Below are 22,824 nucleotides of genomic sequence, written 5' to 3' on the forward strand. Positions count from 1 at the left end.
ATAGAATAATAATTTAATTCGAAACACCCAATTCCAGTATTACGTAATGCACTACAGTGTCAGTGTTGTCCATCTTGGTCGATGTGGAGCGAGAGGTTGCGTTATGGGGTTCGAAAGGAACCGCAAATAACCACGAGAACTCAAAGCCAAGTCCGGTCGTTTCCTACACAAGCAATTTTGCCTTTGAGACATTCTCTGAAAAATCCGGAGCTGCATGACACAACGTTCTGTATTGTTATCAGCTGAATTTCCAAAAGAGCTTCAGAAGCTTTGCTGCCGTCTACCCTACGAGGCGGCATTTTAGCTTGATGTGGTTATAGAGATACTAAGTTAGTCTCTGAAAAATATACTGTACGAGAGTCCGCATTTCTCGCTGCATCAAAATCACGTGCCCAACCCGTATCAAATGAAGTTCTGTGAGAGATGCACACTTCAAATACGACGAGAATGTCTTACAAACCCACGGCTGCTTGGTATGATTGTGACCATTACGTTATATCTCATACGTTATTGATTAAGAATGGTTTTAACGGGGATACAGGCCAGTGTTTGATTGCACGAATTTAATATATTGTAACCGAGAAGCTGAATTAAATACTATTTAGCCCAATTCCCACGCTTGGCAGACGAAGGAACATTGTTTTCCTTTTCATCAAGCACCAAACTGCGCTTGATCGGGGTGGACTTGTTATGGTTGACAAAGCTTGATTTCTTCAGAGAGTCAGGAGTGTTTCTAGCGTCGTACTTGGACCCATTCTGTAACGAGGGGTCAAGCTTCACCTTATCTGCTGCTTTGGCACTCACAAACACCACCTTGTCGGGAATCCCTCCAGGCGTGGCGGATGGAGCGCTCAGATCCAACTTGCGCGCGACAGGAGTGCTGCTCTTGCTGGAGTCTGCTTCGCGTTGTAGTTCCTGCGACTTGCCCGTCTTGAGCTCGCGTCCGCGAGGAGCTGGCGGCTGCAAAGAACGGGGCTCGAAATCGTCGTCGTCGTCGAACTCGGGCTCCGAGTCGGGCAGTGCGTCCCGCTTAGTCTTGACCAGCTCATCTGGCCAGTCGTCGCTCATAAAATCGTTAAAGGAGTTCTCGTGGTCTTCTGCTGGATCGCTCGTTTTCAATGCTGGCATCGAGTGCGACTGCGGCTTGGTTGCCACCATAGGCTTTCGCTCCGGCTCCTTCAGAGACATGGCTTTTGGCTTTTCTTCGTGGCGCATTAGCTTGTCCTCGTCAAAAGTCAGCGGAATGGGCTTGACCTTGCAAATTCGCTTCAGATAGTCTTTATCGTACAGACAGTTGCCAAGCGAGTTGCCGAACTGTCTCAACGCTCTCTTCATCCCGTCCGTCGCAGCCTCTTTCTTGCATTTGTCAAATGCCGCGCTCTTGCTGTTGCAATTATCTATCGAGCCGTATCCTATGTCTTCATGGTACGTCCCGTCTCTCAGAATAACACGAACTATGGAAGATAGACCCAGACTAACACGTCCATTACGCTCGTCAATGTAGTCCACTTGGAACGAACGGAGCTCAGACCTCCATCCCGTAGGACCAAAAATCTCATTGGCCAAATTGATGGCCTTCCATCCTTCCAGGTAATTCACTTTGGTCTGGCCAGGCCCACTTCTGATGCTGATAAATTCGGGTCCCAACTTACGATCTAGCGCAGTTTTGAGACGCTCCAGCTCTTCAGGGGTGTAAGGAATAGTCGCAGGCTCGTTCACATTCTCTTGCTTCTGCGGCAAGCCACGCGATATTTGACCAGACATCTAAAGAGACAAGAGAAAAAACGAAAAAGGAGATCAAGTTGATATTTGCATTTATTATGTCCACAAAACGCGTCGTGCCAGACGATCGACCTCGTTCCTCAGGACGGAAAAAAATCAAGGTGGTTTTTTTCTTGTTTATTCATGTCTACAATATATAATCGAGATCGACTTGCAGGTCGATTGGGATCTCTCCCGAGTAGGCAGATTCCGCTTCAGACACAGAAAACCAGTCAAGATGCATTAAAGAAACAAAACAATTACTCCAAGATCCTGGCCAAAGTGTTCCACATGAGAATGAAGTTTTACTCACGGCTGGCGTTGTTGCTCGCCCTCGTATACACAATCATAGTCAGCCTGCCCTTCAAAATCAGTCCCTTATTTTTTCCCGTGAAAGTATGTTTGTTCTGGTGCTCATTCATGATGATAAGGTTTGCCAGAGACCTCACTTTGAAAGTTGAGACCACCACCTATTCGACGCTTTTCCAGCAGGTTTTCGGATCTCTGCTGTCAGCAGAGTTCGCCACCCTCATGTCTTCATTTTTGATCTCTAATGTGGTGACCTATGGTATCATATGGTCTCAGTCAGCCAGCCTGTCGTACTATATCGAGAGCCCCACAAAAACTATCAAGCCCTTTGTCAACGATAAGTTCCTTTATTTCTGGTTTTTTGCCTTCACCAGCACGCTAGTTTACACAGTGCTCTTCCTCACGAAAGGGAAGAACCAATTGAAGTTCAGGGTTGGTGTTTACAGAGTCGAACCTCTAGAATACCTCAAGAATCTGCCATTGTTGGAGATTTTGAAAGAGACCAGCATTTTCAGCATTTCAGTGACTCTCGCTATGCCCCCATTATTCCTCATGGTTAGAAAGTTCATGTTCAACACTCTCTTGTTCCCATTCATTTGGTTGCTGAGTCTCAACACGCATCTTCCTAGAGTCTCCATTTCGTTATCACTATACTTTAGCTTGTTCTTGCTCACATTCACCACAATCTTACTCTACGAGGTTCTGAACGAAATCTACAATGCTTATGCCATGGTGGGGTGCCTGAATGTTAAGAAACCTTTGAGCACACACGCCGAAGACCAGCTAGAAACACTTCTTTCCGGTCTCAAAGACGTCAAGCACCCGTTTGTGAGACTCACAGCTTTCCAGGAGATTGTGTACATGTCACAGACAGCAGAGGAGAGAAAATTCTTTTACAAAAACACGACGAACTGGACCTCCATTCTTGAGCAGTGCTCGATCGTGATCCGCAGCGTGTCTATGGCTGTGACGGCAGATCTGAGCATCCCGAAGGTGATTCAAACCCCGGTCCAGAAAAGCAGCATTTTTGGAAACTCGGGCTCCTCTAGATCGCCCGTAGACGAGGACAAACCAGACAAGAAAGTGGACTCGCTCTTCTTACCTGCCGAAAAGCCGAAACCAAAGCCAAAATCGTTCTTGGAAACGATTCAAGACAAAATTACAAGTTTTGGAAAAAATGTGAGAAAACCAGAGTTGCTTGTGAAACTGGAAAGGGAGTCCCGCAGCAAGAACACGCGCGAGGTGCTCGACTGCGTCTTGTCCAACTTAGGGTTTCTGGAAGACATATTTCTCCCCAACATTGAGCGTGAGGCTTCCAAACGGGTGCCCAATAAAGTGTTGGTGGGTGATGCAGTGCTAGTGATATCTGAGGTGTTATTACACGCCAAACACGAGGACCGCAAGAACGTTGTTACTCCTACGCTGACTGAGGTGCTCACGCTTCTGACTCGTCTTTATAAAGCCACAGCAGAGTTTCTCTCCGATCCGCCTGCCAAAGATACAGGCAGCTGTTGCATCCGCGAGCTGAACGAGTTGGCTCTGGATTATTTTTTCAAGCTGGTGGTTCAGTACAACTCTGTACTGAACGACCTGATACTAGCTCCAGACGTCTTCAAGTTTGCCAAATGGTGCACGGACACCGCGCTGGACGAGAAAATGGAATGGTGATTATTTACGTGAGTATATATATCCGTCTAATTAGAGGCTGGAAAGATTATTTCTTGTCATTTTGCTTTGCCGGCAGATTATCCAGCAGCACCGGCTTCAGTACGTTTTCGTCAAAGTTGGTGAACCATTTAGCGTGTTCGTCGACGCTCAGGATGTTGCTAAGGAGGCCAGATTGAGACCTACTTGGCTGGTCCTGCAAAGGCCGCGCGGCGTTTCCAGAGGTCGATCCTGGGCCAGGGAAGCTGGCCAGAGTGTTTTCAGGCAGCTGTGCGTGATCTTCAAACTCGGTGTCTCTCATCAGGTCGTCCTGGGAAGGGTTTCTGGACCGTGGAGGCACGTTATCTGTGTAATGCGAGGCACTGGCGGAGGCGAAATTCTTGTTACTGATCATTCCGTTCGGATTCTTTCCGTAGAACGTGGATGCTGGCGCAGGCACTCTTGGCGCCTCGATGTCGAACTCGTCGTCGCTGGCATTTTCCTCTACGCAGCCGGTTTTGATATTGAGCATTTCTAGCATTCCGGCAGTGGTTCCTCCAAAGAGAATCACCGTCAGAACCACCACGACCAAGACGGTAGCCAGAAGTGCAGACTTGGACTCGCCCTGTAGTCCCATGGCCAGAGCCACTCCCACGGCTCCTCGGAGACCGGCCCAAAATTGCATCATTTGGTAGTTGTATGGAATTTCGTCCTGCACAGCTGTAGGCGCCAGTCCGCGTCTTGCTCCCTTTGTGCGCGCAAACCAGTTGATGGCACGGCCCAGCGGGAACACTGCTGCCCATCTGGAAATGCAGATGGAGATGAATGTGACAATGATGAGCACGGGCTTGAACACAAGCTCCACCTCAGTGAACAGCGACAATCCAAGATAAATGAAGATAAAGTTCTCTGAAAGCTGGGCCAGCAGCTGGAAGATGTACTTGGTTGCAATCTGTGTGCGTCTCGACATATTGTAATAGGCGTAGTGCTTCATTGTGATGCCACAGAAAAGCAGTGAGACAATTCCTGACATGTGACACCCGTTGGAGAAGAAGTAGGACTCGTACGCAAACAACAGCACCAAACACGTTTCAATCTGAGGATACCGTCTGATGTGGGAGTGTTTGAGCACGAGAGCAACAAGAATTCCCACAACAAGGCCAATAATGGTGCTGATGGTGAATGTCATGAGAAACATTCCAATTCCTTCGAAGAAGCTGGAAAACTCTGCGCTGGTGCCATGAAACTTCTCGCATGTCTCGAACATGACGATACAGATAGCATCGTTCAGAAGCGACTCGCCGAATATGATTGTGTATAACTTTGGATCGACTTTATAGGAGTTGAAAATAGACAGAATGGTGACAGGGTCCGTGGCAGAAAGCGTGGCACCGACAGCCAAGGCGTCCACAAATGACATACCGATGCTCTCAATGCCCAATTTCGTGTAGATGTACAAGATGATACCTAAGACCATCGCACTAATAAATGTTCCAGGGATTGCAAAAGTGAGAATGGACCCTATATTTCGGAAGAAGTTTGCCTGGTGCAACTCGTATCCGGAGTTGAGAATAATGGGCGGCAGCAAAATGTTGAAAAAGTAGCTCGATTTGAATTTCACTGCGTCCTGAATGTAATGGCCGGGACTGATTCTGATGATAAGACCAACCACCATGCCGTAAAATATGGAAAGAACGGTTTCATGAATGGCCTTGATCCGTTTCTGTTGCAGATAGTACGACGACCATAATGCGGAGCACAGCAAAAACAGAACAATGAAGAGGGCCCAAGAGGAGAAAATCTCCTCTGCCATTGGGTTTGTCTCATCTAGGTTGTCATCTGAAGGGAGCCCTGTATCGGGACTATCACTTATGGGCTCTTCATCTATTGGGTCCGCTGGATCCACCTGCTTGGCCAATGATTCAGCTGCTGGACCGAAAACGCCTCTTTTGGCCAAAAAAAGCCCACCGTTGATAACTGCGGAGGCCATATTTCAAAGAACAGCGAATAAGAAAAAAAGGTGAATGAAATGCGCGAAACGATACCACTTATTAGCATAAACAAAAAAAAAAATCTATTAGCTGTTATTATAATTAGTTCAATAATTTCATAAGCATCATGGTTGGGCGGCCTATTGTCATCAGTGGTCCCTCTGGAACAGGTAAATCCACTTTGCTGAAGAAGCTGTTTGCTGAGTTCCCAGACAAGTTTGGATTTTCCGTGTCCAACACCACGAGAAAACCTAGACCTGGTGAAAAAGACGGTGTCGATTACCACTTCACCACGGTAGAGGACTTCAAGAAGATGATTGAAGAAAACAAATTCATTGAATGGGCCCAGTTCTCCGGCAACTACTACGGCACCTCTGTGAAAGCTGTGCAAGACGTGGCCGAAGTGATGAAGAGAACGTGTATTTTGGACATTGATATGCAGGGTGTCAAGAGCGTCAAGAAGACCAACCTGGGAGCCCGATTCCTCTTTATTTCTCCTCCGTCCATCGAAGAGCTCAAGAAGAGGCTCGAGAGCCGTGGAACAGAGACCCCTGAATCTCTTGCCAAGCGGCTTGCTGCTGCATCTGCGGAGATGGAGTACGCCAGGGCAGGTGGACACGACAAGGTCATTGTCAACGATGACCTTGAGAAGGCGTACTCTGAGCTGAAGGAGTTCATTTTCGCCGAGCCCATCTAAGCATTCATAAATTTTTAATATCTAGAGCTCTCATACGGGACAGTATCTCCTCCAACCTTGCGTCAAGCTTGTCCTCTTCATGCTCCTCAACAGTCATGGCATCCAGCTGCTGCTGCTTTTGCTCCAGCCTGGCATATATGTCGCCATACAGCTTGAGTTGGATTTTGATGAAACTCTCAAAGGTAGGGTCCACCAGTGACAGTCGCAGCGCAATGAACTGCTCGATTTCGTTCTTGAGCCGTGTGTTGATGTCCGTGTAGATATTTTCTGCCTCGTCGTACTCAACTTTGAACTTCTGCAGCTTGTCCAGGCTCTTCTGTAACTGGTCTGTTTTCTCGGTGTGATGCTGCTCGGTCACCTGTCGCTCAATCGCTTCGTACTCGCTCTGCAGCTTCGAAAGCTTGAATCGTGAAACGTCGTAATCCACCTTTTTGCGTGCGCGCTTCTTGATCAGCTTGTTGATCTCGTCGTTGTACTTCTTCAGCTCGTTAATCGGCTCCACGACCGTGATGCTCATTGGCTCCAGAATTTCTGGCAGAATATTGTCTTTGATGTCTTCCACCATCTGCAGATAATTCAGAGAAATACCATCTCTGGGGTTCACCTTGTGCTCTTCTGCCGCTTCCGCAGCTTCCGACCGCTTATCAGCCTTGAGCTCAAAGCTATAGTCTCCGTAAAACGAGTCCAGTGTTCTAGCCATATTTATCTGAGTCTCGAGCAGATTCTCGAAATTGCCCACAAAACGGCCTAGTTCCTGGTCCAGCTCGTTGGTGTAAGTCTCGAGTTTGCGGAAATTGGCCTCCTGGACGTCAAACTCAGGATCAACAGAGGGCTCACCTTTGTTTGTGCGTAGTATCACATGTGCTCCGGCACGATTGACAGCTTTTTTAAACCCAACCCATGACATGTCGAGGAAAGGGTCGTTTCGGGGAGTTAAATATTTTTGGCTATGTAGCAGACATGTTTCGACGCTGGCGTCGCGTCGATCGGAAAATATTACCCCAGGAACAAGCACTTGCTTGGGTTAGCCACCACCCTGCGCAAGCCTTTTTGCCGGCTCTACACAGGGCCAATGAAATCTGGGCGGAATCTGAAACCGATGAAACGGACGACACTGGCAACAAGCTCACTGCACTATTTTTTTTTTCTAGTGAAATAGCCTATCCTCGTCTCGCTCCCCTCATACCTGTAAAGGGGTGCAATTTAGCCTCGTTCCAGCCATTCACGGGCCACTCAACAACACGTCGGCTACCATGGGGTGCTTGGGCACCAAAAGGCCTATAAATAGGCCCCCATCCGTCTGCTACACAGTCATCTCTGTCTTTTCTTCCCATGAGTATGAGAATCCCTAAAGCAGCGTCGGTCAACGACGAACAACACCAGAGAATCATCAAGTACGGTCGTGCTCTTGTCCTGGACATTGTCGAGCAGTACGGAGGAGGCCACCCGGGCTCGGCCATGGGCGCCATGGCTATCGGAATTGCTCTGTGGAAATACACCCTGAAATATGCTCCCAACGACCCTAACTACTTCAACAGAGACAGGTTTGTCCTGTCGAACGGTCACGTGTGTCTGTTCCAGTATATCTTCCAGCACCTGTACGGTCTCAAGTCGATGACCATGGCGCAGCTGAAGTCCTACCACTCGAATGACTTCCACTCGCTGTGTCCCGGTCACCCAGAAATCGAGCACGACGCCGTCGAGGTCACAACGGGCCCGCTCGGCCAGGGTATCTCGAACTCTGTTGGTCTGGCCATAGCCACCAAAAACCTGGCTGCCACGTACAACAAGCCGGGCTTTGATATCATCACCAACAAGGTGTACTGCATGGTTGGCGATGCGTGCTTGCAGGAGGGCCCTGCTCTCGAGTCGATCTCGCTGGCCGGCCACATGGGGCTGGACAATCTGATTGTGCTCTACGACAACAACCAGGTCTGCTGTGACGGCAGTGTTGACATTGCCAACACGGAGGACATCAGTGCCAAGTTCAAGGCCTGCAACTGGAACGTGATCGAGGTCGAGAACGCTTCCGAGGACGTGGCTACCATTGTCAAGGCCTTGGAGTACGCGCAGGCCGAGAAGCACAGACCAACACTTATCAACTGCAGAACTGTGATTGGATCGGGTGCTGCGTTCGAGAACCACTGTGCTGCGCACGGTAACGCTCTGGGCGAGGACGGTGTGCGCGAGCTCAAAATCAAGTACGGCATGAACCCGGCCCAGAAGTTCTACATTCCGCAGGACGTGTACGACTTCTTCAAGGAGAAGCCGGCCGAGGGCGACAAGCTGGTGGCCGAATGGAAGAGTCTCGTGGCCAAGTACGTCAAGGCGTACCCTGAGGAGGGCCAGGAGTTTTTGGCGCGGATGAGAGGCGAGCTGCCAAAGAACTGGAAGTCGTTCCTGCCGCAGCAGGAATTCACCGGCGACGCTCCTACAAGGGCCGCTGCCAGAGAGCTTGTGAGAGCCCTGGGGCAGAACTGCAAGTCGGTGATTGCCGGTTGCGCAGACCTGTCTGTGTCTGTCAATTTGCAGTGGCCAGGGGTGAAATATTTCATGGACCCCTCGCTGTCCACGCAGTGTGGCCTGAGCGGCGACTACTCCGGCAGATACATTGAGTACGGAATCAGAGAACACGCCATGTGTGCTATCGCCAATGGCCTTGCCGCCTACAACAAGGGCACGTTCCTGCCGATCACGTCGACTTTCTTCATGTTCTACCTGTACGCTGCCCCAGCCATCAGAATGGCCGGCCTGCAGGAGCTCAAGGCGATCCACATCGGCACCCACGACTCGATCAATGAGGGTGAGAACGGCCCTACGCACCAGCCGGTCGAGTCGCCAGCATTGTTCCGGGCCATGCCAAACATTTACTACATGAGACCGGTCGACTCTGCAGAAGTGTTTGGCCTGTTCCAAAAAGCCGTCGAGCTGCCATTCAGCTCGATTCTGTCGCTCTCGAGAAACGAGGTGCTGCAATACCCTGGCAAGTCGAGCGCAGAGAAGGCGCAACGCGGCGGCTATATTCTGGAGGATGCGGAGAACGCCGAGGTGCAGATTATTGGAGTTGGTGCAGAGATGGAGTTTGCATACAAGGCCGCCAAGATCTTGGGCAGAAAGTTCAGGACCAGAGTTCTCTCCATCCCATGCACGCGGCTGTTTGACGAGCAGTCGATCGGCTATAGACGCTCGGTTTTGAGAAAGGACGGCAGACAGGTGCCAACGGTGGTGGTGGACGGCCACGTTGCGTTCGGCTGGGAGAGATACGCTACGGCGTCCTACTGTATGAACACGTACGGCAAGTCTCTGCCTCCAGAAGTGATCTACGAGTACTTTGGATACAACCCGGCAACGATTGCCAAGAAGGTCGAAGCGTACGTCCGGGCGTGCCAAAGAGACCCTTTGCTGCTCCACGACTTCCTGGACCTGAAGGAAAAGCCTAACCACGATAAAGTAAATAAGCTCTGATTAAGTAAGATGAATAAGTTCTTTGTCTGTGAATGCCACCCCACAATAACCCCACAAATAAAACTTTCACACTTGCGTCAGAAACTGTCGAGCCGCACGGGACTGACTGTTTGGCGGCGTGCCTCTGTCCCCACACGGATATTTCGCACGGAACAGAAACCATTGGACAAGGGGTTGCTGCCGATACCAAATAGAATGCATCGGATCCATTTTTTTGGTGCGTTCCGAACAGCGGGGAATTGTTAGGCAACAATCGCTCTAGGAACCATACTCTGCAACATCGCAATCCCACGCATGCGCCCCTCTCCATCTCCTCCTCGACAGCGATCTGTTTTCTAGTGGTCTAAGCGTGAGCCTCCCCTCTCTGACCAACAATAAGGCAACAATAGATCAACAAAAACCTCGCCCCCCCACAGTATATTGATGTGCCATCGGCCGGTCGAGGAACAGTATGCAGTCTGAGCTCAAAAGAAGAGTGACCACTCTGATATATAAAAGCAGGCGATTTGCTCAGGTTTTGCTCCAAAAATGTCCATTTCCAGAGACGACGACCACCCAAGACCGAAGCGCGCAAGGTCTGGCAAGCCTAAGAAAGAGACCCCTCCGGCCAAACGGAGGGTCCGGACAGGGTGTTTGACGTGTCGCAGGAAACACAAAAAGTGCGACGAAAACCGGCCCAAGTGCGACTTCTGCACCGCAAAGGGGCTCGAATGTGTCTGGCCAGAAGAAGTCAAGAAGAACGTTTTTGTCAACAACTCGTTCAAGGACTTTTGTTTCAGCCAAAGCAAGCATCGCGACAGGTTCCGCAAGCCCACAGACTTTGATCTGTCTAGCTCCCTGTCCCCACTAGACTACCATCTCGGTCCAGATGATCCGCGCACACGCAAAAAGGCCTACTCGCTCGACGTCGCCGACCACTATCTCAGCGCATTTGATGGCTATTCGCGCAAAAACGAGTATCTCGACGCACCTCTCACAACAGCATACCCTCTGCTCGAGACGTCCGAGTCGCCCCTGTCGGGTCTCTTCAACGCTCCACAGGAGCTGCCAAGCCAGCTGACCAGAACTCCGAGCTTTGGGGCCAGCTCGCTCAGCTACTTTGACACGCTGCAAAGCTATAGCATGAACCCTTCACTGTCATCGGGCTCAAACGATAAAATCTCGACCGCATCCTCCGTCTCGTCCGACATGTCTCTTGCCAAAAAGGACGCCGACTTTGAGCATCGTTACTCGTTTGCAGAGCCGCAGAAAAAGAGCAAATTCGGCCTCGACTACTACGACCTGCCAAACACGCTCAACGACCTCATGTGTCTCTTCATCGCTACCAAGGATAGCACCTCCGGTAGCAAACTGCCCAACAACGAGACCATTTTCGAGATCTTCACTGACAAGTCTACCATGGAGGCTCCTTCCATCGACGACCATGAGATGATGCTGTTGATGGAAACGTACATTGATCAAATTGCTCATTTCCTCAACAAGTCCGACGAGACCCAATGTAACATTTTTATGACCAAAATCCCAGAGCTCGCACACAGATTTCCCTCCCTAAAGTACGCTATCCTGGGACTTGCCTCCCGACACCTTGAGAAAGTCAGATCCGATTATTCGGGCGAAAAAACGTTGCAGTACTATACCTATTCTTTGCAACAGCTTAGCATGTGTCTGAACTCCGACAAAAACACTCTCGAGGTGGTTGCCACGTGTGTCCTGCTGTGCTATTTTGAGATTCTGAGCACAAATCCGGACTCCTGGCATTCGAGACTCGAGAACTGCGGCTCCATGCTCAAAGTCTGTCATATCAACGCACGCTCAGAAACAGAGCTGGAAAAAGCTTTATTTTGGAGCTTTGCCGCGCTAGACATCGGCTGCTGCGCCGTTGGAGACAGAAAGACCGTTGTTCGTCCTGAGGACTGGTTTGGCACCGACGCCCCTTCGAGTCCGACCGAGACTGGCACTGCGTTGCAATCCATGTTGTATCTGTCATGCCAGATCTTCCAGCTGGTCAGCTCGAACGATGACCAGTCTGAATTCGACAGCTGCTGGAAGTCACTTTGGAAGCAGCTGGGCGACTGGGAACGCGCCCGATCGAGCAACATGCGCGGCTTCTGTTTTAAAAGAGACAACTCGTTCCCTGAGACTCTGTTCAGCAGCTCGACGGCCCTTTGTGCCAACCAACTGTTCCACACATGCTGTATTCTGATGCTCCAGACAAAGCCGCGGCTCGTCAAGCTACATGAGCCAGAAAAACAAGAAAGGACCCCCGACACATTATTCCAAAGTGCCATCAAAACGGAGCAAGGCGAGTCGGTCTCGACCAGCAGTCTGATGTCGCGGTCTCAGATTTGGCACGCCAAGCAGATCATCGGTATCAACGTGTGCAACATGAAGAGCGCTTCGTCACGGAGTCTCGGGTGCCAGATCTTGTCGCTCCAGGCGATCTGGATCGCCGGAAAGCTGATCTCCTCGGCTCACGAGCATTCGATTATTCTGCAACTCTTGCAGAGACTAGAATCGTGGTCGAGTATGTCGATGGATTGGAGAGAAAAACAACTGACTGAGTTCTGGAAACGCGAGTGCTGAATGATTAACTCTTTTTTATGTGTGTAACGAATGACGATAAGAAATTAAATAATTTAACAAAAGTGGAAATTTGTCGTTTTTATTCCACCATGAAACCTCCCCCAAACTACACGGGGGCGCTTTTGCAGGATAATAGAGACCATAAGAAGTTCCCTATCAAGCTCACGCCGGAGCAGAAGGGTCTCTTGAAATCTGTGACGCCACCGGTGTTGTATTATGACCATAAACGCACTCTCCACAAGGATACACAGCGTCTGCTAGCGAGTTTCATAGTGTTACTCGAGCTGACCACAAATACGCCAAACACCGTGTGCACGCTTTTCCGCTACTATAGATACTGGCAATTGTCGTGCCAAGGGCGCCTGGTCACCACACGTGGCCAGTATAGATTCCACGCCCGTGACCAACAAAAGGAGATAAAATTGGTGGGAATGGACAATTGGAAAAATGTCATGTGCTATATGGACTCCCTACTCATATCCATGTTTTATTCTAGCGACAGCTTTGACTTCCTTTTGGATTGCTACGTCGACAAAAGCCTGTCTCCCGAGCTACAGCAACAAGTCAAAGATTTCAAAGTCATGCTTCGATTTATTGTTAATTTAATTAGAGGAGGCGAATATATTCCCCATCCTCTGATGAAACAGCTTTGCTTCTCACTGAGCAGCCTAGGCTGCGAGATGGTACTGAGCCAGAACCAGCAGGATGCTTTGCAGCTGTTTGAATTTCTTGCCGAGTCGCTGTCTCTCCCGCTGCTCACCATAAAATTGGACATCATCCACTCCGGACAACTCAACGTGAACGATGACATGAGACTCATCGAAGAGCGCGCATTACTAATTTCTATCCCCGAAGACACCAACGCTGACTTGGAAAACAAGGAGGAGGGCGCCTCGATTTCCCTGGAGGAGTGTCTCAACTCGTATTTCAATAATAGCATCACTGTGCGCAGACACTTGGAGAGGCGGCGTACGCTGGATAGAGACGACCAGATAGACGAGAAAACAAGAAATGAAATCACTCATGATTTGCAATACTACGAGAAGCTCGGAATTGTCACCTCCAACGAGGAACCGCTGCAACGTTCTTCGTCTCAGGAATCTGCGACTTCCTCCGCAGATTTGAGTACTGCACTCAGCAACTCGACTGTCACCTGCACGGAGTCGACCAGCGACCGCACAGTTGCGGTCTCCTCATTCCTGAGACTGTCGGAAAGGATGGAGGCATCCAGAACAAGGTCCTCGACAATCGCCTCAGTTCTGAACAACGTCATGATATCAAATCCAACTAGACTCACACGCAGAGCATCGTCGGTCTCCAACAACGAAGTCACATTGCCTGCCTGGATGTTCTTGCAATTGCTGCCTTACTATACCAGCCCCAAGGTGAAACTCCGCTTACGGAGCTCGGAAAGGTCATTTAGGGGAATGACTAGAAGCCTAACCGGGGAGTCATCTGCATCATCTGCGGATGACACCGAACTGACAGATTTCGAGGACCGGTTCCAGAAGAAACGCCCAATTATCCCTATCTGTCTGAAGAAATATGGCTGGGATGAAACTGGTCAGTCGCACAAGATTAACCGCAAGGTGGTGATTCCCGAGGTGATCAAGCATCCGTACTTTATCGCCGAGGACAGCACAAAGCCAGGATACGTCGATTTTAGTCGAAATACAGACAACAAGGCGCCTTCCGGGTCGTTCATGCTGGTTCTGGAAAGCTGCATTTGCCACCGGGGTAAAACTGTGAATTCTGGACACTATGTCTCGTTGGTCCGCAAACACCCATACAATCCGAAAGATTCGATACCCTCAGATGAAAAGAACTGGATTCTGTTCAACGACGTGCTTGACAAGGAGGAGAAAGCCAAGGAAGTGACGTTCCAGGAAGCCATGGACCAAGAAGATCCTTATATTCTGTTCTACAAAATAGTGGAGCTACAAGAGGATTTTGATTCTGACTACTATGGCACTGCCACCAGTGGCGACGAAAGCACCATCAGGCCTCCACGGGGCGCCAGAGACAAGCTTTGGAACTCCGACAGTGAATCTAGCATGCCCAATAGCTCACTCCTGGCTGCTCGCAAAAGCTCGATAGTGTCCCAGATGTCACACCTCTCTCTCAAGTCTGCGGGGGCACCGCCGCCAATCACCATCGATCAGCCCGCGAAAGAATCAGAACACTCACCGGCTGCTACCATCCAGGTGCCACCACTTGCGCCGCCCCAGACAGCGTCGACCTCTTCGGTGTCCAGGTCCAGTTCGCGCGGGAAAAAGACGGATAATGAAGTGTTACCGACTGATCCTGCCTATCTGGATATCGGCACGCAATATTATTGGTACGATCTTAATTCTTCCGGAACTTACAAGATACCACGCGAATACTCTGAGCCGCCGGCTATTTGGACGCCGCACGAGGAAAACGGAGACGGCAATGAAGGCGGATTCATTGAAAAAATAAACTCGAGACTGCTGAATCTCAAGCGGGGCTCTGTGTCAGCCAGCGTGCAATTCCCCTCCAACCCTGCTAGCATGATATCCTCCACTGCATCGTTTACGGCTGCTGATTCTACAGACACTGAAATCGACGATAAGATCAATCCAAGTATCGCTCCTCCTCGAAAAGAACTATCAAAAGTTTCTTCACCGGTTCTCAAGCCCCGCGATGGTGTTACGTCACCTGCAAACGGCATGGTGTCTCCACAAGTTTCAAAAATGTCGACGGCCGTTTCGAATGGATCCAACCCGCAGCACAGAGAAAAGAAGAAGAACGGATTAAAACGCTTTTTCAAGAAAATGGTCAACTAGTCTATTTACTGAGCCCCGTTTTCAGGAACTCATTTTCTATTTCCTTGGTGAACTGGTCCACAAAGTCCAGGCCAGGGTTGTTGTTTTCGGAGAACCAGTTGAAGAGAGTTTCAGAGGGATCCGTGAAATAGTCGTCAAAACTTTGCTGGTCAAGGTTATTTGGGTGCGGATACTCTTGGTTTTCCATGTATGGGTTCTGAGGTTGTTCCTCGCTCTGGGCTTGGCGGTTAATTTCGTCTTCATAGTCGACAACTGTTCTGGTCTTGACTGCTTTGGTTTTGAATTGCGAGCACAGGTACATTAGAATGGTAGAGTATCGCGTGCAAAGATGAAGCTCGTCCGGAGCGGCGTCTCTCAAGCAAATAGCTGTTTTCTGCAGCAACGAAATTATCTCCTCAACAGGTATGACACTCAATCGTATAATCTCGCTCGTGGACTTGTCCGATTGCAGGAGGTCTGTTTTCCCATCTGTCGTTAGTGTTAGATAGCACTTGACAATGAAGGCTACCGCCTTGATCACGCGAATCACCCATCTGACTGGCATGTACTTGAGCAGCCTCAGCTTGTTTACACGCTGCATCACTGCAAGCACCTCTTTTGCTGCCTTGTATGCGAGCTCCACGTATCTGGAATATTTGGCAAGCTCGTCCAATCGCAGACTGCGGCCCTTTTTCGAGCTGTTGGTGATGTTCATGGATGTGTCATCGTTCAAAGCCAATGAGTAGAGATACAACTTTGCGTAGTAGTAATCTAAAATGAGCGCCTCTTTTTCGACCTGATGGTGTATTTCTTTGTGTACTTTGGCGTCGGAAATGCAATCCGCATAGTTCTGATGCAGATTATGTGCCGACGACGGTTTAAGCAGCTTGTGGTACTTTTTGTACCAATTTTCTAGCAGCGGGGACAAAATGTCAAGCACAGCAAGGTTCTGGTGCTTATCAAGAGCTCCCAGTTTCGGATTGTTCACATACAGCGACTCGTAGCAAAGCGAGGTGAACTGCAGCAGTTCGATGGTGGCTTTCTGGTATGGCGTAAAATCGAAGCTCGGATCGTTAATGTCGACCTCTGCCAGCGTCTGTGCGAGCATTGACCGTTTGTTCAAATTGATTGCCGAAAGTGTTTCAGAAATGTGCGTCGCGAGGAACGTCAACGGGTGCTCGTCCAGCAGGAAGCTGAGTCTTGTGGCTGTGCCAATTAGCATAAAGGACATGATCTCAGACCGTTTCATGGCGCTCAGTCCTGTGTACTCTTCTTGGGCCTCATCCTCTGGCGTATTAGCGTAGTCGCTCCAGCGGAAATGGATGGCTCGAGGGTTCCATTCCGTAAATAGCAGAAATGAAAGCAGCGTGCCGATGCTTCTGCTACTCGACTCTCCCCAGACTGTCATGCTGATGAGTCGTTGGCAGTAGACCCACAACTGTTCATGAATCTCGATATGTCGGTTCTGGGCTTCTAGCGGATGGTACCGTGACGAAATGGTCAGGATAGAACACAATAACATAGGGTAGCCAGGGAGCACCTGTGGGTCCTGCAACTCGGCAGGAATGTACGGGAAAAATGGATGCATCGTAAGAAAGAATAGTCGGATCAGTCGTATGGCCTCGTCGCTCGTTAACACCTTATCTGGGCCAATGTACTCGATGTCCTCCAGCCTGGCTGTTGGCCTGGGCCGGATTTTTAGCGTCGACCGCACTGGAGGCATTTGCAGCCGGCTCTGTTTCAGCAGCGGGTGCAGACTGGTGTCATGACCAAACGACTCTTTACGCGAGGACGGATACGTGCTGCCTGCTGCCAGCGAGTCGGTGGACGCACTGGACGGGAGCTTGGCCGAATCTGCAGTCTCTGAGAAAGAACGTCTCTCGCTGGACGGCGACTCTGACGACGGACGACTGGCGACCTTGTTTTCCAGGCTCTGGAGCCGTTCGTACGCATCGATCTTGTCCCGTTCGTCGGCTTTGGCGAAGTTGCCCGCGATATGGGCCAAAAACACCATTGTTGAGTTGCTTGTATTTGCGCTCTCATCAACAGGAGTGCTGGAAATGGAATCTCCAGAGCCAATAGCGGCCAGTCGCGAGGAGGAGCGTGAACTAGCAGCATAGGTGGGCGGCCGCGAGTCCACAGGGGAAGCCTGGCGAACTCTGCCTGATCCACGGCGACGGCTCTCTGCAAAAACACACTCTTTGCGCTCACGCTTGCATCTGGCACAGGGTGGATCATGAGGAGCCTCCAGAGATCCCAAATCACACTTGACTTTGCGGGTGCGGCAATTCAAGCATGCCAGGTAGTTTCTCTTGAACTTGGGTTTATCCATTATAAAATGACTATCGACGCGACGAAAATTTAATGAGTTACGAATATATCGTGGGCAGTACAATGATACGCTGAGGTTGCTCTCTACTTTACAGAACAATCAATGTCGGGCTGCTCGCTCGTCATATGCTTTATTACCTACTTACATCGCCTAGATGGCAAACTTCTTGGTCCACTCCTTGGCTGTGGCCTCGTACTTTGCACGGTCGGTCTTGTAGATGTGGGCGATCTCTGGCACCAAAGGATCATCCGGATTAGCGTCTGTAAGCAACGAGCAGATGGACAGCAACACCTTGGAGATTGTCAGCGCTGGAGACCACTGGTCTTTCAAAATGTCGAGACAGATGTTTCCATTGGAATTAATATTTGGGTGGTAGATCTTCGTCTGGAAAGAGATCTTAGGAGGCTTGAATGGGTAGTCTGTAGGGAAGTGGATCGAAAGGAAAAACACTCCGCCCGCATACGGCGAGTCTGGTGGACCCATGATCGACGCTTGCCAGTGGTACAGATCGTCACCCACAGGGCCTGCCGAGCACGACGAAGGTGGGTCTCTACCGAGATCACTGAGTTCTTTATTGATTCTCTTCAACGACATGTATGATTATGGGTTCTAAAATTTAGAATAAAAGAAATTTACTCGTACGGGCAACAAAACAAATACACCAGGATGAGCACCGGTTCTCGCCACACAAAAAAAAACTAGTGCCCGCGAGCGTGCACCAGCGCTCCGGATTTTTCACCACGGAGGTGGCAGTATTTTAACCCGTCGGTGGCGGAAGCTTCGAGAATTCCACAGGCCAATAAAAAAAAAACAGGCTGCCAAAATCAAACCTCTTACCCGGCCCGCTCCTATCTGCAACTGAACCGATTAAGATATCTGTCAATATTAGGTAAGCACACCGGTAGAGATTTTGTTGCCTGGAATAGTTGCCAACATTATGAGTTTGGGCTATAACTTTGACGATACAGAAGCTTTTCTGTCGTCGCTGAACACTGATCGGCCTGAATCAGATATATCGAACCCGACTAATTTGCTGGATTTTGAGAATTCTTCAGGACTTGACGATTACAGGAAAACCGATATCAAAATTGAGGATGAGATTGATGACTGGATAGATTATGGCGCCCTCCAACAGAAATATATTCCGCAGGCGGCTGAGATCACTCCAGATTCCAACAACGAGTCTGCGCCTATGGTATCGTCCCCGGATTCGTTCACCTCCATGTCCGAAACGTCCTCGGTTAATGCGAAAAGGGCGACCACCAACTCAAAGGTCACCAAGTCGAAGAAAGAACGGCACTCGCACAATGTGGTGGAGAAGAAATATCGGATGAACATCAATAACAAAATTCTCGAGCTCCGTGACGCAGTGCCGTCGCTGCGGGCCGCATCCGGAGACAGACGAATAGCAGCTACAGACCTGGACGGACTTACGCCCGCGTTGAAGCTGAACAAGGCCAACATTCTCGCGAAAGCTACGGAGTACATTCGCCACTTGGAGTCCAAAAATGCGTATTTAATGAACGAGATCCACATGCTCCGCTCTAGTCTTGATAACCAGATGGCAAACAACTATAACCAGCAAACACAATACTTCAGTCCGGAACTGCAACAGCAGCCTCAGCAAAATCAACACGGGAGCCAAAACCAATCCTATGTGATGAATTCATCTTCTGTTCCTGTTGCTTCCAAACTTCTTATGGGAGGAATGACAGCTATGGTTGGAACACAGTTGTTTGAGGGCTTCAGCGACGATAGCTTCAAGGGACTGTTTTTGGTCCCGTTGCATCGTATTTTCCCTCTTATTGACTCTCCTCAGGCATCTGTGGTGTTCAATTATCTGCGGACGATACTTTTCTTTGGTGGACTCTTTTTGCTGTTGCAACCCGTGTACCAGTTTTTAGCAGCTCCTAAGAAAAAGGCTCCAACACCAATACGAACGGCTTTTGACGTTAATCTCGGGGAACTGGCACTGGATACGCTGAAAATGCTGGGAATCAAGCTCAGAATTCTGAAGCTTGATCTAACGGACGAATTGAATAGTATCAACTCGTTGAACCTGTACTTTGAAAAGTGGCTCGTCAACACACTCTCGAATCAGGAAGCGATGTCCTACAGCACTATTTGGAGGCCGTTTTTCAAGTATTATATTCGGTCGCTTGCTATCGATGACCGCATCATTGAGGTAGTCAAATCTGATTCTAGTATCCAGTTCCACTTCAACAGGTTAATTGTGGCAAAGATGGTGATGATGAAAGTGGGAGAGCCTCTGAACAGCATCCTAGGACTTCAGCGAATGCTGGACAGTTTAATGCTAGAAATGGTGAAACATTTGAAACAAGTCAAAGACTCCAGCAAGTATTCTGACGAGACTAGTCGCATTCTCAAATTCGTGAGTAACGATATCGCATTCTTGGATAGCGAAGAATTATTTGAAAAACTGATCGATGTGCTGAAGTGGAGAGAGACCAACAACAACGGCTCTTACATTGAGGAGTTTCTCAGGAATTCTGAGGACGCTGATCTCTCTTTAATCAATCTGATTTGTGCCATTCGCTCCTCCCAGATTTTGAACGAGCTCATGAAGGAGTACCTTTGGCAACTCGCCGAATCTACAAGCGAGTCCGAGGAGTCAGGCGAGACGCAAATGGATGCAGACACAATTTATGAGAAAATCAATTCAGACATCCTAGTGATACCGCCTGCCTGCGTCAAGCTTCAAAGATTAAGAATTGTCCTGAACAGCTTGCTGAAGCCAACGCCCGAGAACTCCCGGAAAACTCTCGAGGCGGCAATAGGCGCCGTGAAGGATGTGGTCGAGTTTAGCGAAGCAATTGAGCAGATCGAGCCCGTGCAACAAGACGAGTCTGGCGTTGAAGATCCAACCATTTCAAAAATTCTTCAGTTTGCACACCAGCCTCTGCGGCCCCCAAAACTTGCCAACGACGAAACAAGGCTCACACTCGCTTGTGTGTTGATGCTGCACTACTTTGAAGACGGCCAGGTGAGCCAGGCGTGCCGTTTAGTGCGCTACTTGAGCCTTTCGCAGTCGACAGAGACAGTTTCATTGCTCACGTTAATCAGCGTCTTGCGAGCGGTAACCGTCTTGGGTGACCATCTGGATAAGCTTGATGGAGATCTCCACAGCAGGCAGACTGTGGGCTCGCTGGTTGCGTTCTTGCGGCTGCACGTTGGCTCGACCACTAAACCGTCCCTGGTTTCAAAATCGATGACAGATAACTCCTATCATCAACTAGTGGACGATGCCATTGATTACGATGTGCGAGACTTAGATTATGAACTAAAGAGTAGCGTCAGCCACAAGCTAGTGTGCCTGGGCAGACAACTCGTTGGTGACAGCGAGATGTGATGTGGACGCAAATACTACACTACATAATCCATTACGTAAACTATCACCGCGATTGTTCATGATAAAATATTGCAATTGTCTCTTGGAAATAATATAGGAGCGAAGACCATAGATAAAGTGTTATGTCAAGTTCTGGACCTGCGATTGAGGTGTCCACAGAATTGAAGCAGAACGTTTTTGGCGAAGACCCAGTGATACCCGAATTTGCCAAAGATACCCAATCTGGCAGTTCTTTCGCAAACATTACTCAGTGGAAAGAGCTCGGTGCATATTTAGAGGGCTTACAAAGAATCACACCTGGTTCCTCTGACTCAGAAAACAGCGATCTACAATCCAAAAATCCGCTCTCCAGACCGGTTGTGTATCGTATTTGCAACCATTGCGACAGACCTATCTTGGAGAAATATTTAGCAGATCATCTCAAGAGCTGCGAGCAGGAAAAACGTAACAAAACCTTAACGGCAGAAAAATCCAATACCGCCATTACGAATAACGCCATGAAGAAACGGCGGTTGGACGAAGCTGCAGAAAATCTGTCAAGCTCACTTAACTCTCCGGATGTTGAGGAAAACAAAATGAACGGTGCCAACGGGGCGTCCAAAAAGCAGAAAGTCGCGAAAGTGCCCAAGGAAAAGAAAGTCAGGAAAAGCGTCAAGCCAAAAATTACCGGAAAGCCAAAGGGACCTGTTGATGTGGAGAAACAGTGTGGTGTCCCGCTGCCGAACGGTGGTTTCTGTGCGCGGTCCTTGACCTGTAAGACGCATTCCATGGGAGCCAAACGAGCCGTTCCGGGGAGAAGCGCGCCGTACGACCAGCTGCTTGCTGCGTATCAGCGCAAGAACCAGGCTAAAATCGGTGCTGCTGCTGCTGCTGCTCAGCAAGCTCAAGACGACCTTATGCATGGTTCGTCTGTTCCGCTGGACGACGAAGAGGAGACACATCAGGTTTTGGATGGCGTGACGAGATCGACGCCATGGCCTTTGGAGCGGAAAGTGATAATGCCTACTAAAATACGCAACTCATTTATTCGCATGAGAGAAATGTTTGCTGGTGCTATACTGCCTAGAATGCCGTCCAATCCGCTGGGACAAATGCAAGGGCGTACTGCGGTCGTGGACACAGAGAAAACCACTGAGTACGTTTTCCCTGTGCGGTCTCAGCATCAACGGATGGCACCCTCGACGCAGGTGCGGTCGGCCGCACCTATGGCCAAGCCAAGTCCCCAGGGTGCCGTTGATGTTCATTCGCAAATCTCGGCCCAGGCCCAGCTGCTCGCTCAGCAGCAGCAGCAGCTCAGACTTGCCCAGGCCAAGAAACAGCAGCAACAAGCACAGATGCAAGCTAAATACCAGGCCCAGCAGCTGGCTGCAGGGGTCGTTCCTCAGCAGGATAAACACATGCAATTGACTCCGCAGCAACAGCAGCAGATGATGATGAGGCGGCGGATGTATTTGCAACAGCAGTCGCAACAACTGCGGCAACAACAGCAGCAGTATATTAACCCCCAGTACAAGAGTCAACAGGAGATGATGATGAATCAACGCCAGCAATAGTGCTGCAACAGGCTGGATCTACGATCTTGGGGTTTTCGGGTCTGTCGAATCGTCTTCCAGTTGCGAAGCTCTCGGCTTGGGTTGTAAGGGCTCAATACGATCTGAAAATCTGATTCTGAAAAAGGAGGGGTGTTTCCAGTTCCCGTTTTCATCGAAGTTCTCCGGACTAGGCGGTGTGTATTTGATGAGCTGATATTCTTTAAGAACATAGAAGCTCATGAGAAACCCGCCTAGAACTCCGATGACCACAACGTTAAATCGTCCGTTAACTGTTTTTTGTACCATTTGGTAATTTGTTTTTCTAATAAAACTCCACTTTTAAAAAGAAGTAAT

General features: G+C 49.5%; 11 protein-coding genes across 11 annotated transcripts; 6 read left to right on the plus strand and 5 right to left on the minus strand.

Annotated features, from left to right (window-relative positions):
- Positions 1-1,251: 1,251 nt before the first annotated feature.
- On the minus strand, positions 1,252-1,764 carry OGAPODRAFT_50820 (uncharacterized protein; the record flags this gene model as incomplete). Its single annotated transcript, XM_018355680.1, has 1 exon — positions 1,252-1,764. A coding segment is annotated over one exon (513 nt), but the record flags the coding sequence as incomplete, so codon positions are not given.
- A 199-nt stretch (positions 1,765-1,963) lies between these two features.
- OGAPODRAFT_77857 (uncharacterized protein) lies at positions 1,964-5,631 on the plus strand. The gene has a single exon (XM_018356390.1). It carries the CDS (start codon positions 2,053-2,055, stop codon positions 3,736-3,738), a length of 1,686 nt encoding a protein of 561 aa, XP_018209493.1. The 5' UTR covers positions 1,964-2,052; the 3' UTR covers positions 3,739-5,631.
- OGAPODRAFT_17264 (uncharacterized protein) lies at positions 1,986-5,631 on the minus strand. Its single transcript, XM_018355000.1, has one exon. The coding sequence runs from the start codon at positions 5,525-5,527 to the stop codon at positions 3,785-3,787; it is 1,743 nt and encodes a 580-aa protein (XP_018209494.1). The 5' UTR covers positions 5,528-5,631; the 3' UTR covers positions 1,986-3,784.
- A 201-nt stretch (positions 5,632-5,832) lies between these two features.
- On the plus strand, positions 5,833-6,402 carry OGAPODRAFT_51567 (uncharacterized protein; the record flags this gene model as incomplete). The annotated part of the gene is made up of 1 exon (XM_018355703.1): positions 5,833-6,402. One exon carries the CDS (start codon positions 5,833-5,835, stop codon positions 6,400-6,402), a length of 570 nt encoding a protein of 189 aa, XP_018209495.1.
- Positions 5,890-7,326, minus strand: OGAPODRAFT_17265 (uncharacterized protein). The gene has a single exon (XM_018355001.1). The coding sequence runs from the start codon at positions 7,307-7,309 to the stop codon at positions 6,407-6,409; it is 903 nt and encodes a 300-aa protein (XP_018209496.1). The 5' UTR covers positions 7,310-7,326; the 3' UTR covers positions 5,890-6,406.
- A 408-nt stretch (positions 7,327-7,734) lies between these two features.
- Positions 7,735-9,867, plus strand: TKL3 (Dihydroxyacetone synthase; the record flags this gene model as incomplete). The annotated part of the gene is made up of 1 exon (XM_018357766.1): positions 7,735-9,867. One exon carries the CDS (start codon positions 7,735-7,737, stop codon positions 9,865-9,867), a length of 2,133 nt encoding a protein of 710 aa, XP_018209497.1.
- A 274-nt stretch (positions 9,868-10,141) lies between these two features.
- OGAPODRAFT_17268 (ZnII/2cys6 transcription factor) lies at positions 10,142-12,513 on the plus strand. Its single transcript, XM_018355002.1, has one exon. It carries the CDS (start codon positions 10,396-10,398, stop codon positions 12,448-12,450), a length of 2,055 nt encoding a protein of 684 aa, XP_018209498.1. The 5' UTR covers positions 10,142-10,395; the 3' UTR covers positions 12,451-12,513.
- Positions 12,514-13,475: 962 nt separating this feature from the next.
- OGAPODRAFT_102711 (uncharacterized protein) lies at positions 13,476-17,568 on the minus strand (the record flags this gene model as incomplete). Its single annotated transcript, XM_018353133.1, has 1 exon — positions 13,476-17,568. The coding sequence occupies one exon, from the start codon at positions 17,566-17,568 to the stop codon at positions 15,259-15,261; it is 2,310 nt and encodes a 769-aa protein (XP_018209499.1). The 3' UTR covers positions 13,476-15,258.
- Positions 17,569-17,718: 150 nt separating this feature from the next.
- On the minus strand, positions 17,719-18,162 carry OGAPODRAFT_51083 (ubiquitin-conjugating enzyme E2 4; the record flags this gene model as incomplete). The annotated part of the gene is made up of 1 exon (XM_018355689.1): positions 17,719-18,162. One exon carries the CDS (start codon positions 18,160-18,162, stop codon positions 17,719-17,721), a length of 444 nt encoding a protein of 147 aa, XP_018209500.1.
- A 334-nt stretch (positions 18,163-18,496) lies between these two features.
- OGAPODRAFT_17270 (uncharacterized protein) lies at positions 18,497-22,791 on the plus strand. The gene has a single exon (XM_018355003.1). The coding sequence runs from the start codon at positions 18,506-18,508 to the stop codon at positions 20,936-20,938; it is 2,433 nt and encodes an 810-aa protein (XP_018209501.1). The 5' UTR covers positions 18,497-18,505; the 3' UTR covers positions 20,939-22,791.
- OGAPODRAFT_14511 (uncharacterized protein) lies at positions 21,061-22,491 on the plus strand (the record flags this gene model as incomplete). The annotated part of the gene is made up of 1 exon (XM_018353422.1): positions 21,061-22,491. One exon carries the CDS (start codon positions 21,061-21,063, stop codon positions 22,489-22,491), a length of 1,431 nt encoding a protein of 476 aa, XP_018209502.1.
- Positions 22,792-22,824: the final 33 nt, after the last annotated feature.

The sequence above is a fragment of the Ogataea polymorpha genome (genome assembly GCF_001664045.1).
Source record: "Ogataea polymorpha strain NCYC 495 leu1.1 chromosome Unknown OGAPOscaffold_6, whole genome shotgun sequence".
Classification (NCBI taxonomy): Eukaryota; Fungi; Ascomycota; class Pichiomycetes; order Pichiales; family Pichiaceae; genus Ogataea; species Ogataea polymorpha.